The sequence below is a fragment of the Plecotus auritus genome (assembly GCF_963455305.1).
Source record: "Plecotus auritus genome assembly, chromosome: 11".
Lineage (NCBI taxonomy): Eukaryota > Metazoa > Chordata > Mammalia > Chiroptera > Vespertilionidae > Plecotus > Plecotus auritus.
Window position 1 is genome coordinate 4,304,354 of NC_137777.1, and position 11,993 is coordinate 4,316,346.

At 49.5% G+C, this 11,993-nt stretch overlaps 1 protein-coding gene across 11 annotated transcripts in view; it reads right to left on the reverse strand.

The window, feature by feature from the left end:
* Nucleotides 1–2,778: 2,778 nt before the first annotated feature.
* The window catches only part of PHF20L1 (PHD finger protein 20 like 1), a 60,983-nt gene continuing 51,768 nt past the window's right edge, over nucleotides 2,779–11,993 (reverse strand). For all 11 annotated transcript variants that reach the window (XM_080646156.1, XM_080646166.1, XM_080646160.1 and 8 more), the window contains 7 exons: nucleotides 11,747–11,911; nucleotides 10,958–11,139; nucleotides 9,973–10,072; nucleotides 8,493–8,688; nucleotides 7,141–7,507; nucleotides 5,780–5,942; nucleotides 2,779–4,543 (listed from right to left, as the gene is read on the reverse strand). In XM_080646156.1, the coding sequence (XP_080502282.1) occupies nucleotides 4,401–4,543; nucleotides 5,780–5,942; nucleotides 7,141–7,507; nucleotides 8,493–8,688; nucleotides 9,973–10,072; nucleotides 10,958–11,139; nucleotides 11,747–11,911 (1,316 nt within the window). In that variant the 3' untranslated portion in view covers nucleotides 2,779–4,400. The remainder of the gene's footprint in view (nucleotides 4,544–5,779; nucleotides 5,943–7,140; nucleotides 7,508–8,492; nucleotides 8,689–9,972; nucleotides 10,073–10,957; nucleotides 11,140–11,746; nucleotides 11,912–11,993) is intronic.

The window sequence follows — 11,993 nt, forward strand, 5'->3', positions numbered from 1 at the left end:
AGCGATCTAGAAAATTCCAAAAAGCTTAGGCCCCCTCCTCACCCCCCCCCGCCCCCGCCACCAAAACATCTCTGGAGCTACAGGTCCAGGAAAGGGGCAGCAAACACCAGAGACACCTGGCTCCCCCCCTCCCTTCCTAGCAGAGGCTGCTGGGGAGGCTGGGATTCCGCCCTTGGCAAGCCAGGGAGGCCCCTGAGCCCTGTGCCAGGGTGGCGACCAGCCGCGTGAGGAGAGGAGCTGTCACCCTGGCTGGGCAGCCCCTGTCATTGTGGGGTCCTGGAGGCCCAGGGGGGAGCCTGGACATCCACCCCTCCCAGTGCTGACAATAAGGTGCCTCTCTCCCCTCCCAGCGGGTGGTGTCCAAAGGGGCCTGGGGACAGGTAGGAGGGTCACCACCTCCCAGCGGAGTCACTGAAGGTCACATGGGAACCTAACACCCCACCCACCAGCGGGAACCAGGGCCTGTCCCCTGCGGGTGTCAGCAGAGGTGGGGCAAGAACCTGGATTCCTGCTCCCCGCCCCCTCCCAGCAACAATGAGGGTGTGCCCTTCCCGCACCACAATGTGTCAGTTCTACTGAAACGGAGCGTTTCAATGAGATCTAGGATTTCTTAGCACAACACCCACTGTCCAGGCTTTGACAAAAATCACTCATCACACCAAGAAGCAGGAGAATGTCAACTTGAAGCATCAGCTAAGTCAGAGATTGCGGGTAACATGCACAATACACAGCATGGCGCGGGCCCTCGGTCAGCGGTCAGTTAATCCTCTAGCCTGGAAGTGGCTGTTTTTGTTGGTTTTTCTTCCAGAATCAGCTGGATTTATTTTTTTAACACATATTTTTTTAAAAATATATTTTATTGATATTTTACAGAGAGGAAGGGAGAGGGATAGAGAGCTAGAAACATCGATGAGAGAGAAACATCGATCAGCTGCCTCCTGCACACCTCCTACTGGGGATGTGCCCGCAACCAAGGTACATGCCCTTGACCGGAATTGAACCCGGGACCCTTCAGTCCACAGGCCGACACTCTATCCACTGAGCTAAACCGGTTTCGGCATTAACACATATATTTTTATTGTTGATCGTATTATAGATATCTCCCATTTTCCCTCCCCTTGCCCCCCTCCTCCCAGCCCTTACCCACCACCCACACCCCCCCAGCTTCACCACCCTATTGCCCGTGTCCATGGGCTATGCCTGTAAGTATGTAAGTGCTTTGGTTTCTCTCTTCTCACCCCCCAACCCCACATCGAGGCATCAGTCTGTTCCACGCCTCCATGCTTCACGTCTTACTTTGTTGGTCATTTCATTTTGTTCATTAGATTCCACAAATAAATGAGCGCGTGGGGTATTTGTCTTTCTCAGACTGGCTTGTCTCACTTAGCATCACATTGGAAGTGACCCTTTTGATGAATGAGAATGAACACGAAGTTAACATGCCAATGGTGATACCTCCACGACACCGTTTTTATGAAGAACGGTGGACCACCCGTGGGACTGGGAAGCAGGAAGACACCGACCCATGAGGGCCTGGCACATGCAGTGATGAAACGGAGATGGGGGAAGAGAAAGAGTTTCAAGCAGGCGCTGGGGCGATGTGTCAGCAGAGTGAGGTCGGCAGGAGATCCGGGGGCTGCAGGGAAACGGGCCCCACGTGGAACATGCGGAATAGGAACACCGAGAGGAAACCCGTGCGAATGAGTGTCGCAAAGGGGACTCCGCCTGAGATGACGAGAATAACCAAGAGCCCTCGGAGGAAGAGGGCACTGCCCCAGTTTGAAGAGAGTGGCTCATGGGACCCCACACCAGTGTGAGGAGGCCCAAGCCAGTTCTCAGCCTCACACTGAGGATGCCGCTCCCCGCCGAGGCTCGTCCCACCCCGCCTGGGTCGCAATGAAACGTTAGCTGGCCAATATTCACATGGACGTGCTTGTGCTTTTTACGAGACTGGAAACCAGTCCACCTGGAACTTCTCACAATGAGCTCACACCCTCCTAACCAAGGAACACTCAGCCCACTAGTTGCTAAAAGGCTTCCATCGATCCTTGATACACTCTGCATTGAATGGATATGTATACAGAGGTGTTTTTGACATATTGGCTTCAAAAAGTCTGAATTTAAAAATTCAGACTTCCAATTCACTTACACAGAAGCAGAGCAAAATTTCAGCCACTTAATTACCTATGGATGGAACTTCCGGTCTGCTGGCTGCTGACAAACCAAGCGGTCTCATTTGAAGACACGACAAGAATAAGATGCATTAACACAGCCAGGCACTGAGAGGGGAGTGTCCCTAGACACACAGGGGCTTCTCCGGGTGGGACAAGAATCCAGGCGCCTCCCCCAGGCACTCACAGGTTACGGAGGCTCTGCGCCACTGCTGAGAAAAGGAGACATACATCCCGTGCCCAGGATGTAACCATAACAGGGAAAAGAGGAGAGCTCTTGTTTTTAAGCACAAATGAAAGGTACATGATCAATCTTGAAATACATTCGCAAATGTACTCCACACATGGAATACAGGCACGTAATTTTTCTTTAATGTGCTAGTTTAAGCAACTTCTCCAGTGTCACCTCCACTGAAGCTGCCACTCCTCAGCGGAGTCTGACGAAGCTACTGTTGCAGGGACACCCAGGACTGGGGTGTCTGCTGGACTTGGCACCTGTCAGGCTCAGAACCTCAAGGTCAGGACAGCGCTAACAACTGGGCTGCACATTCTTTTCGTCATCTTCCCATCAAAACACAAGGCCACAGAGGCGAGCGGGAGCCGCCAGGTATGTGGAACCATTTTAATAAAGTGTTTTACATACAGTACCTTACATATGGAACAGTGTGTTTGCAAATTTAAATAACATCTGAATGTACAGTGGCATGAATTCTTATCAAAGATAAATTCAAGTTTCCTGCCTCTCAGTTCAGAATGCACCTGTACAGACCGCTAGAACTGATCCACAGAACGAGGCATAAAATATTCAAGTGTCATGTCATCAAACAGCCTCCTCTGGACAGCCTTCCCCCCCTTTTTAAAAGAGTTTCAAAACCTGTACATACATTTTTAAATTTTAAAAACAGTCTCGTTAAAAGGTAACATTTCATGTTAACCACCAATTCTTAAAGTCTATAGTAATAAAACTAGATATGTAGATATAAATATGTGTGGGCTATGTACATATGTACGCCGTGTTTGCTTCAAACAAGCGTCCACGCGGCCGCACCCCTGCGAGCACGTACAGGCGCACAGAGCGCTGCGGGCGGGCGGGCCCGGGCTCGGAGCCCAGCAAGAGCTGACACAGCAACTTAGTTGCCTTTGGTTTCAGAAACGGGTCCATCTGTGATCAAAGTGAGAAGTTCTGAGTGCGCATGTATTTTTTAAAAATAAAATTCATCTTCAGAAACGCAGCTTTTCCAGTATTCCACTCCCAGCCGTCGGGGGCCCCAGCCAGGCTGCCCGGTGGCCCCCTGCCTCGTCCCGCCGAGGGCATTCCCGTTGCTTTTCTGAAGGAAACACTGAGCAGTCGGGATCAGTCGGTGCGCGAAGCCTGCGTGCTGCAATCGCCTCGGTGCGGTGACATGCACGCTCTGAAGGCCTGGTGGCATCTGTAAGACTTGGGGGCAACTCCCATGACACCTCGAATTCTCCTTCCAGCCATACCATCCGCATTTGGCACTGACCCTTCTGCAACCCATTTTGCTTTCAATGAGCTTAGTGGCCGCAATGAACTCCAGTTACCTGGTGTTTGCTTTTAGAATTCGACCCGAGTGAGGTATGAATCCCACATGTTCTCCCCAGAAGTGAGGCTGCTGCCGTCATTTTCTGATTAAGGACATTCCTCACCTAAGAAACAGCTCATGATCCTTAAAAGGGGAAACAGTCTGTTTCCAAGCAGCTGGTCACCTGCAGAGAGGACAGCTCTCATGGCCATTACCTAACTCTCAGAACCTGGGTTTCCTCTCTATATGTGTTTTGTGTGGGTTGTTTTTTTTTTTTTTTGGCCAAATGCTCGTTTATAAACAAGGATCTCTCTACTACAAACTCTATAGATACAGCATATTTCTTTCTATGGTATCTTGAGTTTTATGTAATCAACTACTCAGAAAGCCTGCCCATTCAATTCCCTCAGTAGAGTCCATTCCACTTCCACTGATCTTGGCAATTTCACCGTAGCTTGCGCATAAATTGATTTTCACATTAGCATCCTTGATAAAGTTGTTCTTCATTTTCCTTTTCAAGGTGCCAGGCTATGATGTCACAAATCAGTAAGTGACCAAACAGCCCTGCGCTGTTACTACCCACCCAGCAGCCACGTGGGCAGTGAAAACCACCCCACCGGAGAGCGCCCCGCCCTCTCCCGCAGGCTCGGCGGTCATGGAGCGCAGGGTCATGGGGAGCGCAGCGTCATACGGAGCACAGCGTGGCTATCTGCTGCACCTTGCCCATGTCCATCAGCAGCTGCTTGAGGTGGCGCTTAAGTTGGGGCAGTCTTGTGAGAGGGTCGGGCGGCTCCAGCTCCCCTGTGAAATCCAGCCAGCTCTCTAGAACTGAAAGAGAGAACCAACACATGTGAATGGGACGAGAAGACCAGCCAAAACCGGTATAATGAGAAGGCTACAAACATGATGGAGACAGTTCACTTCCCTTGCTGTAGAAGGCCAATATGCACAGCCATTTAGCAGCCTTTATATCTTACCCCACAAGGGTTCAAGTCCCTCTTGGTAAGTTTAACCTGTGATTTTAGGTAATTTTTCTCTTTATATATGTTTAAATTAAGTTTATTTTTTTTAATAAAAATATATCTTTATGGATTTCAGAAAGAAAGGGAGAGGGAGAGAGGTAGACACATCAATGATGGGAGAGAATCACTGATTGGCTGCTTCCTGCATGCCCCCTACTGCGGAGAAGCCTGCAACTCAGGCATGCCTTTGACCGGGATCAAACCTGGGACCTTTCAGTCCCCAGGCAGACGCTCTATCCACTGAGCAAAACCGGCTAGGGCAAACTAACTCCACTGTGACTGTCTCCTTTTCCTCGCTCATGGAATAGAGAGAAAGAAGAAAACGTGACACTATCCCCTATTATTATTAATAAAAATTGTAGAATGCAAATTAATTGCATTCTGCCTAGACTCTTAGTATGTTTATGTGTTTTTAAAAAGTAACGACAATTAGAACTGAAAAGGACACAAATTGCCACCTACTTTTCTTTGTTAAAAACGAACTTCTGGTTAGAGCAGCTGAGTTTCCCTTAAAATGCAGTAGAGACAGTTTAAGCCTAAATTAATAGTTACTGTGAGCGGGCACAGGGCACTATTTCATAAATATCCACCTTAAAAAACAAAACACAAACCCTAAGATCATGCAGTCACATTGTCCCGAGCTTGGAGACCGCCACGCCAGCTGTGTAAGCACCTGTAAAGGGAGCGAGGGAGCCCCACCGGCATGGCCAGCACCTGCAGTCTCCACCCACAATTTAAAAAGCCTTAAACAGCTCTAGCCCTCAGTGATTAGAGCATCAGCCCGAGGACTGAAGGGTCCTGAGTTCGATTCCGGTCAAAGGGCATGGACCTCAATTGCAGGCTCGATCCCAGGCCCTGATCGGGGCTCTCTCTCACATCAATGTTTCTCTCTCTCTCTCTCTCTCTCACCCCTTCTACTCTCTCTAAAAAAATCAATGGAAGAATATTCTCAAATGAGGATTAACAACAACAAAAAAGCCTGAAACAACTTCTTCATAATTACACACTGTAGTAACTGCATTTTAGTTCTTCCTTAAATTACCATCAACTTCTTTTTCTATGAGATCCATCCGGCTGGTGACCTCATTCTGCACGTTCTCGATGTGCGTAAGGAGGTTGAGCTGCCACTGTAGATGTGCGTCTCCTGGGTCTTCAGAGCCCTTTTTGTCATTATAAACAAATACCATATTCTTTTCAGCTGGATTCTTCGCCAAAACACCATTGAAAAAAAAAAGAGTTGGATGTAATGTACCGTCATAAAGAAAAAGATACATTATAAACCTCATCACCCGCAAAGATCAGCAAAATCCAATCAAACTCCTAGACTCTTCTTAAGGAAGTCTAGTCTATAATCAAATGACAGCTGATGGTCTGTAAGAGCAGACATTTCCGCTCCATCTCCCCACAATGGCTAGCAGCATAGTGCTACACAGGATCAAAGGTACTGACTAAAACTCGATACACAAATGAACTCACTGATGACGTGTATAATTAGAAAGTCCAGCTAATGCAGACTGACCCCTCCCTCAGTTCATCTTAACTGATGACACACACAGATGGCAGGCAAAAAGCAATGATGGAAAAATCAAGGAAGCTGGCAAAGACCAGTTTAAAGTCTAACTGCGGGCGGATCTGGACGGATGCAGTGAAATCCATGAGGCAAGGGAAAGAGAAAACTCTTAAAAACCTGGTGCCCACACACCAAATCTGAACTCAGAAATAACCCCTTTTGCAACAGGAATATTAACCTGACAACAATTTCACAAGTTTTATGAAATGCAAGCTTTCCAAATTCAGCCAAATATTTATTGGTGATTACTTGATGAAGGGAGCCAGACAATAAAGAACTAACGTGAAAGTGGCATTGCGAATTGAAACTCGTTTTTTGTGAAGATGAAGGCACATCCCTGACAATCCCTGTGAACAGAAGGAGGTTTATAGATGTTCACTGGACACAGAGCTCTAGGAATTCAACTTATCGCATAATGGAGCTGATATGTATATACAAATATGCTAACTTTTTTAAAAAGAGGATTAAAGTGCCACCTTCTATCTTCCACATAAAAAAGACAAATTCTATTAAAATATATACACACCCACGTGCACATTCGTGTTCTCCCCCAGGCATTTCCATTTGGAATAAAATGTGGGAATCTAGGTGTGCTTATAAAATTAAAACTTTTGTTAGGGCAGAAGTTTACTGCAATACTACGATTCTGACTCAGGGGACAATCCCATGTGCAAAGGGCCAGTCTTTTCTTGTCGAGAAGCAAAACCTGTCTTTCCCCGCAGGAGGCACGGCTCACTTGGAGATGGAAGCGAGCTCTGGGACTCAGGTGGGGCCTCTCCTTCCCTGTGCTGACCTAGCACGTGTCCCATCACAGACACGTGGACTCGTCCTACCTGTGCAGGCGCCCCATCTTCTCTCCCCGGGCCCTGCGCACGGCGTCTCTCCCGCAGGTACAGTTCCTGCTCTTCCTCCAAACTGCTCAGGTCATCCTCCTCGGAGCTCCCGGGGTCTGCGAGAGCTTTGCAGTCCCGGCCGGAGCTCGGCGGCTTCTGGTAGCTGTGCTCGCTGGTTATGTAGGTTCCTTCCACTTTCAGGGGTGTGCGGGGTGGCCCCTTGTGGTTCTGCACATGGTGCTTCTTTTCCTCAGGAGTAACTGTGTCTTGCGCTGTTACTGTTTTCTCTGCCCCTGCAATGACTTGATCTTGGTCTTTCCGCCTCCCAGAACAGGCCCAGAGATGAAGGTCAGGATGGTGTTTATTCCTTAAAACCAAGTTGGAGAAACAGCAATTAAAAAAAAAATCTAGCAACAAGTACAATGCATAGTAAGTTCCCCAATGAGAATTACGCCGCTAGCCTGGTGACGCTGCCTTCTGTGCGCCGAGTGCCTGCCTCAGGCCGACTGACCCCCAACTCTCACCACCCAGGGAACCGGGTTAGGAGGAGGTCGGGACTCAAGACGAAAGCAAAGATATTGTGTGGTTAATCTGCCCCAGTATTTCACCCACAATTTGAATTCTCACAATTTGATAGAAACAGAACTCGGGGGGGAAAGCAACAATGAATTTAATTCTGTTGATATATGGACTTCTTTTTCTACTGCGTTTTCACTATCCTATTTTTGCACTGTATGATATGAAAAACTTTTATGTGAGCATCATTTTAAAATCTTCAACCAAAAAGTGATACTTGCCCAGGACGAAATCTTCTGACTACTCTGTGGACAGAGTGAAACCCCTGCCACTCACTCTCATGTACCCTCAGTGCGGTCCCCCAGGCTTTTCCTGCACACACAGAATTCCTTCAAAACGGGCAGCGTGCACCTTTTCTTCCTACACACACAGCTCTCACCATCTGCCTTCCTTGGGGTGTCACACGCCTGGCCATCCTGCCAGGTCAGTACGTACAGGTTTCCTTATTTTCAGCCTAGCGGCTAAGCAGTGTTACTGAACAGTCTAATCACCCAGCCGAATGCCCACTGACAGGCGGGTCTATCTTTGCACACGTGTGGGGATGTGTCAGCCAGATAAAGTTCTAGCTATGGAACTGCTGAGTACTATATGCACATCTTTACTTTGATAGGCACTGTCCACGTAACCACATGCAAGACGTTATTCATCTTTCCTCTTTTTAAGCTACAATTTATTCAGTAACGATTCTGCCTTGTGTCTGAATTTTCAAAAGGCCACGTGGTTTAGTCTGCATTAGGCTTCCCACTAAACAGGCCCCGCCCGGCCCGCCGACGCACTTGAGGATGCCGATCTTCAGCTGCAGGCCGTGCAGGACCTCCGTGACGCCGTAGACGTCAGCAAGCAGGTGGTGCGTGGAGACGATCTTTTTGGCATTAAGGTGAGAATAATTCTCCTTCACGAACGACAGCCCGCACATCCTCCCATTGTTCAGCCAGTCCTTGTCGTGGCGGTACTTTGCGCTCCACCTCTGCCCTGTGGAGGGAGCGGGCATTAGTCACCAAAGGTCCCACGCCTCAGGTGTCTGCTCAGCTGCCACCCTGACATCCTCAGTGAGCAGGGCAAGCTCCAGAGTGAAGGCACACTGAAGAGGGCACAGGGCTCTGAGGGCGGGCACAGGACTCCCTGCCCCCGAGGACAGGCTCCGTGAGGGGTGTTGGCCGCAGAGGACCCAGCGGAGGGAACCTTGCGTGCACCGCTTTCCACTTCGCATGCATCTGCCATCTGCCCTCTGAAAAGGCTGAGGGCCGGACAGAAATGAGACAGGGACACCGACTTCTCACTCAACTGCTGTGACCTGGATGAAGGAGAGTTCTAGACAAGGGACTAGGGACCCCTCCCCATGGCTGAGACCTGGCAGAACCCTGTGTGATCCTGTACTTTTGATGTCCACAGGAACTATATCCCACTATTAGTTGTGTGTCTGTGACCCCCACTGCACTGTAAGAAAGAGGAGGTGTCATTAGAATGAGTCAGCTGACCTCTCCCCGGTGCCTCACAGACAGAAGGCATGCAGTAAATGCCGCTGAAGGAATGGACAGATGTCTGCATTCATGTCCGCCTGCTTCTTAACTGACTGCATTTTTTGACAGACATCAAAACATTCCGTTAGCCTCCTATTTGAAGCACGTGGTGCACTTCTGCCTCGGAAGCGGGGAGCACAGACAGTACAGAAGTGCTCCTCCGCGAGCCCGAGGGAGGACGGCCTCGTGGACAGCACCGGAGTGGCTCCAGGGGAGCAGTCTGCACCTCGGTCCTGCCATGTCAAGCCTGTCCGTGTGCCCAAGGGATCCCACCTTCTGTGCCGGAGTTGCCTCATCATGAAATAAAGGAACCGCATGTGATCACCTGAGGTCCCATCTGCTCTGAAATTCGTTGGGTGTACAGTTCTACGAGGACCCTGACAAAACCAGGGCAGGAGAGCACGTTCAGGCCAGCCTCCAGGGGAAGAGCCAGCCTCCAGGGGAAGAGCCAGCCTCCAGGGGAAGAGCCAGGCATAGGCCCACTCCGAGGCAGTGCGCAGGAGCACAGCAAGGGGCGGCTCTGCTCCAGGAAGACGCTGAGCTGCCCTTGCAGCAAGGCAGTGCCCCGGGGATGAACTTAAGGAAATGTCTGCCGAAGTCATTAACATGAAAACTGCTTGAAAATCTTCTGCTTGAGCGGCAAGGGAGGAGCGGCGTCCTGCGCAGCTGACGTCCCGGGGATTCACCACCAGACCCGTGGGTGTGGGGAGTGGGGCGTCGGGGGTGGGTGTCTTACCGGGAGGGTCGCGGCAGACGTAGCAGGTGTACTGCTCTGGGATGCTCTCCTCCAGCAGCCCCAGGCACACGCTGTGCTGCCAGCACAGACACTCGTCGCACTGCGGGACAGAGGAGCCATCATGCGGGCCCGCCACCCACAGGGCCCTCCCGCAGCCCTCCTCCACACACACAGCAAAGCCCGTGAGCGCTGACGACGACGCTCATTTCGGAAACAGCCAACTATTTGGGGAATCCCTCTGGCCGCACCCGTTAAAATGTGCTGGTAAATTACTGATTCATCAGAAAGTCATAAAACTATTTCTCTCTATTTCCCACTGATTTTTAGGTAATTACATGTTTTAAACTCTTAAAAATAGCTTCTTAAAGTGAAGAAAAAAATGCAAGTTTATAGCAGTGCCTGTAACAATAATCTCTTAAAGTGCCACCTGTAAATCTGTAGTTTTCTTATTTGAGAAAACTATGGGAAAGGGGGAAAAAAAAGGAGGTTACTACTTTTATTCCTGTAACTAACATCTCCAAATCTCCCAGGAGGCATCACAAACCGTGTGCTAGGCCTCCTTCTCCTCAGAGATGCTCGGTCCGCAGGGAGAGGCTATCTGCCCTCTGATCCCGAGGACCAGGGGGACTGCGTTTCCGCAGCTGCCGGCGGAGGGAGACACACGATGTAATAACAACAGGGATGCAGACCAGCAGGAGAGGGCTAGGTCCCTGTCAGTGTGGGCGCGCACCCATCCGAATGGCTCCTGAAAGGAACTGCAGCTTGAGGGCCGCGCACTGAACACCCTGGCAAAGGGGGAGAGTCTGTCTAAGCAAGTCCCTTCTCTGGTGAAGAGACGTCCCAGTCACTACTGCTGCACTGTGCACATCAGGCTGCGTCAGACACCTCTGCCCCCGGAAGCACAGTGAGGAGAGAGAACACAGAAGTGCGACGCACTGGCTGAGCCCTGAAGTCACTCCCTCTTCCCACGGGGAAGGCAGCCCACCTGGATCATGAAGCCGTTCTCCTCGTCCATTTCACAGATGCATCGCACGATTTCATTAAGAGCATCGTCTTCATCCTGAGATTCCTCAAAGTTGGTTGAGTCGAAGTCCTGATTGTACTCATCCCCACTCAGAAGCAAGCTCTCTGTGGAAGAGTCATCCAGGAACTCCACGTCGGTCAAGTCTAGACACACAGAAAGGGGTCCTCAGCACAGCCCTTCATTTCCGTGGGAAGGGATCATGCTATTACACACTGAGCGAGCAAGGGCAAGCAGATGCTTTTCTCTCCCATTGATGTGTCTCTCTCTCTTTTCCTTCCTCTAAAATTCTTTTAAAAAAGAATTCAAAGTCCATTTTTAAGACTAGGATAAACATTTGGAGAAAAGGGATTATCTTTGGAGTCAAGATCAACCTTTTAATTCTAACACCAACTAACCCAAAAACCTGCTTGATTTATAAGCCTCTCCCTGTTTACCTATGCAATGTGGACCAGAACAGCTACTTTAGAAGCTGGCAGTGAAGAATATGAAAACATATAAAAACACCTGCAGAAAAGCAGAACATGATAGAAACTAATAGTTTCTTCCTTCCATCTGACCTACTACTAAATACAAAGCCAATTTTACTTCCTATGCATTAAAAAGTAGCTCGAACTTCCAACGTTGACATTTTCATTTAGTTTAGAGAGTAACTTTTCAAACTGTGCTCAGAAAGGCCCTCAATAAAGCATGTTCTACCCGCAGATCTACATTCAAGAACCTGAGACTTGCTTTAAGCATTAGTTCACATACTTTCCCCGCTGAGATCCACGGACAGAATCGCCCTCGGGTACTGATACGTGGTGTTCTTCTCTGTAAACATGCTGCGCAGAGCCAGGGAGGTCCCCGAAGACCGAGTCAGCGGGGAGCAGCACCTTTCCAGAAATTCTAGGGAGCTGTCTTCATAGTCTGAATAGTCTGCAACACAAGCACACACAAAGACAGTACAGTGCCCAGTAACCAAGAAGAGACGCCATAAAGGTAATGAGGTCATGTTTTA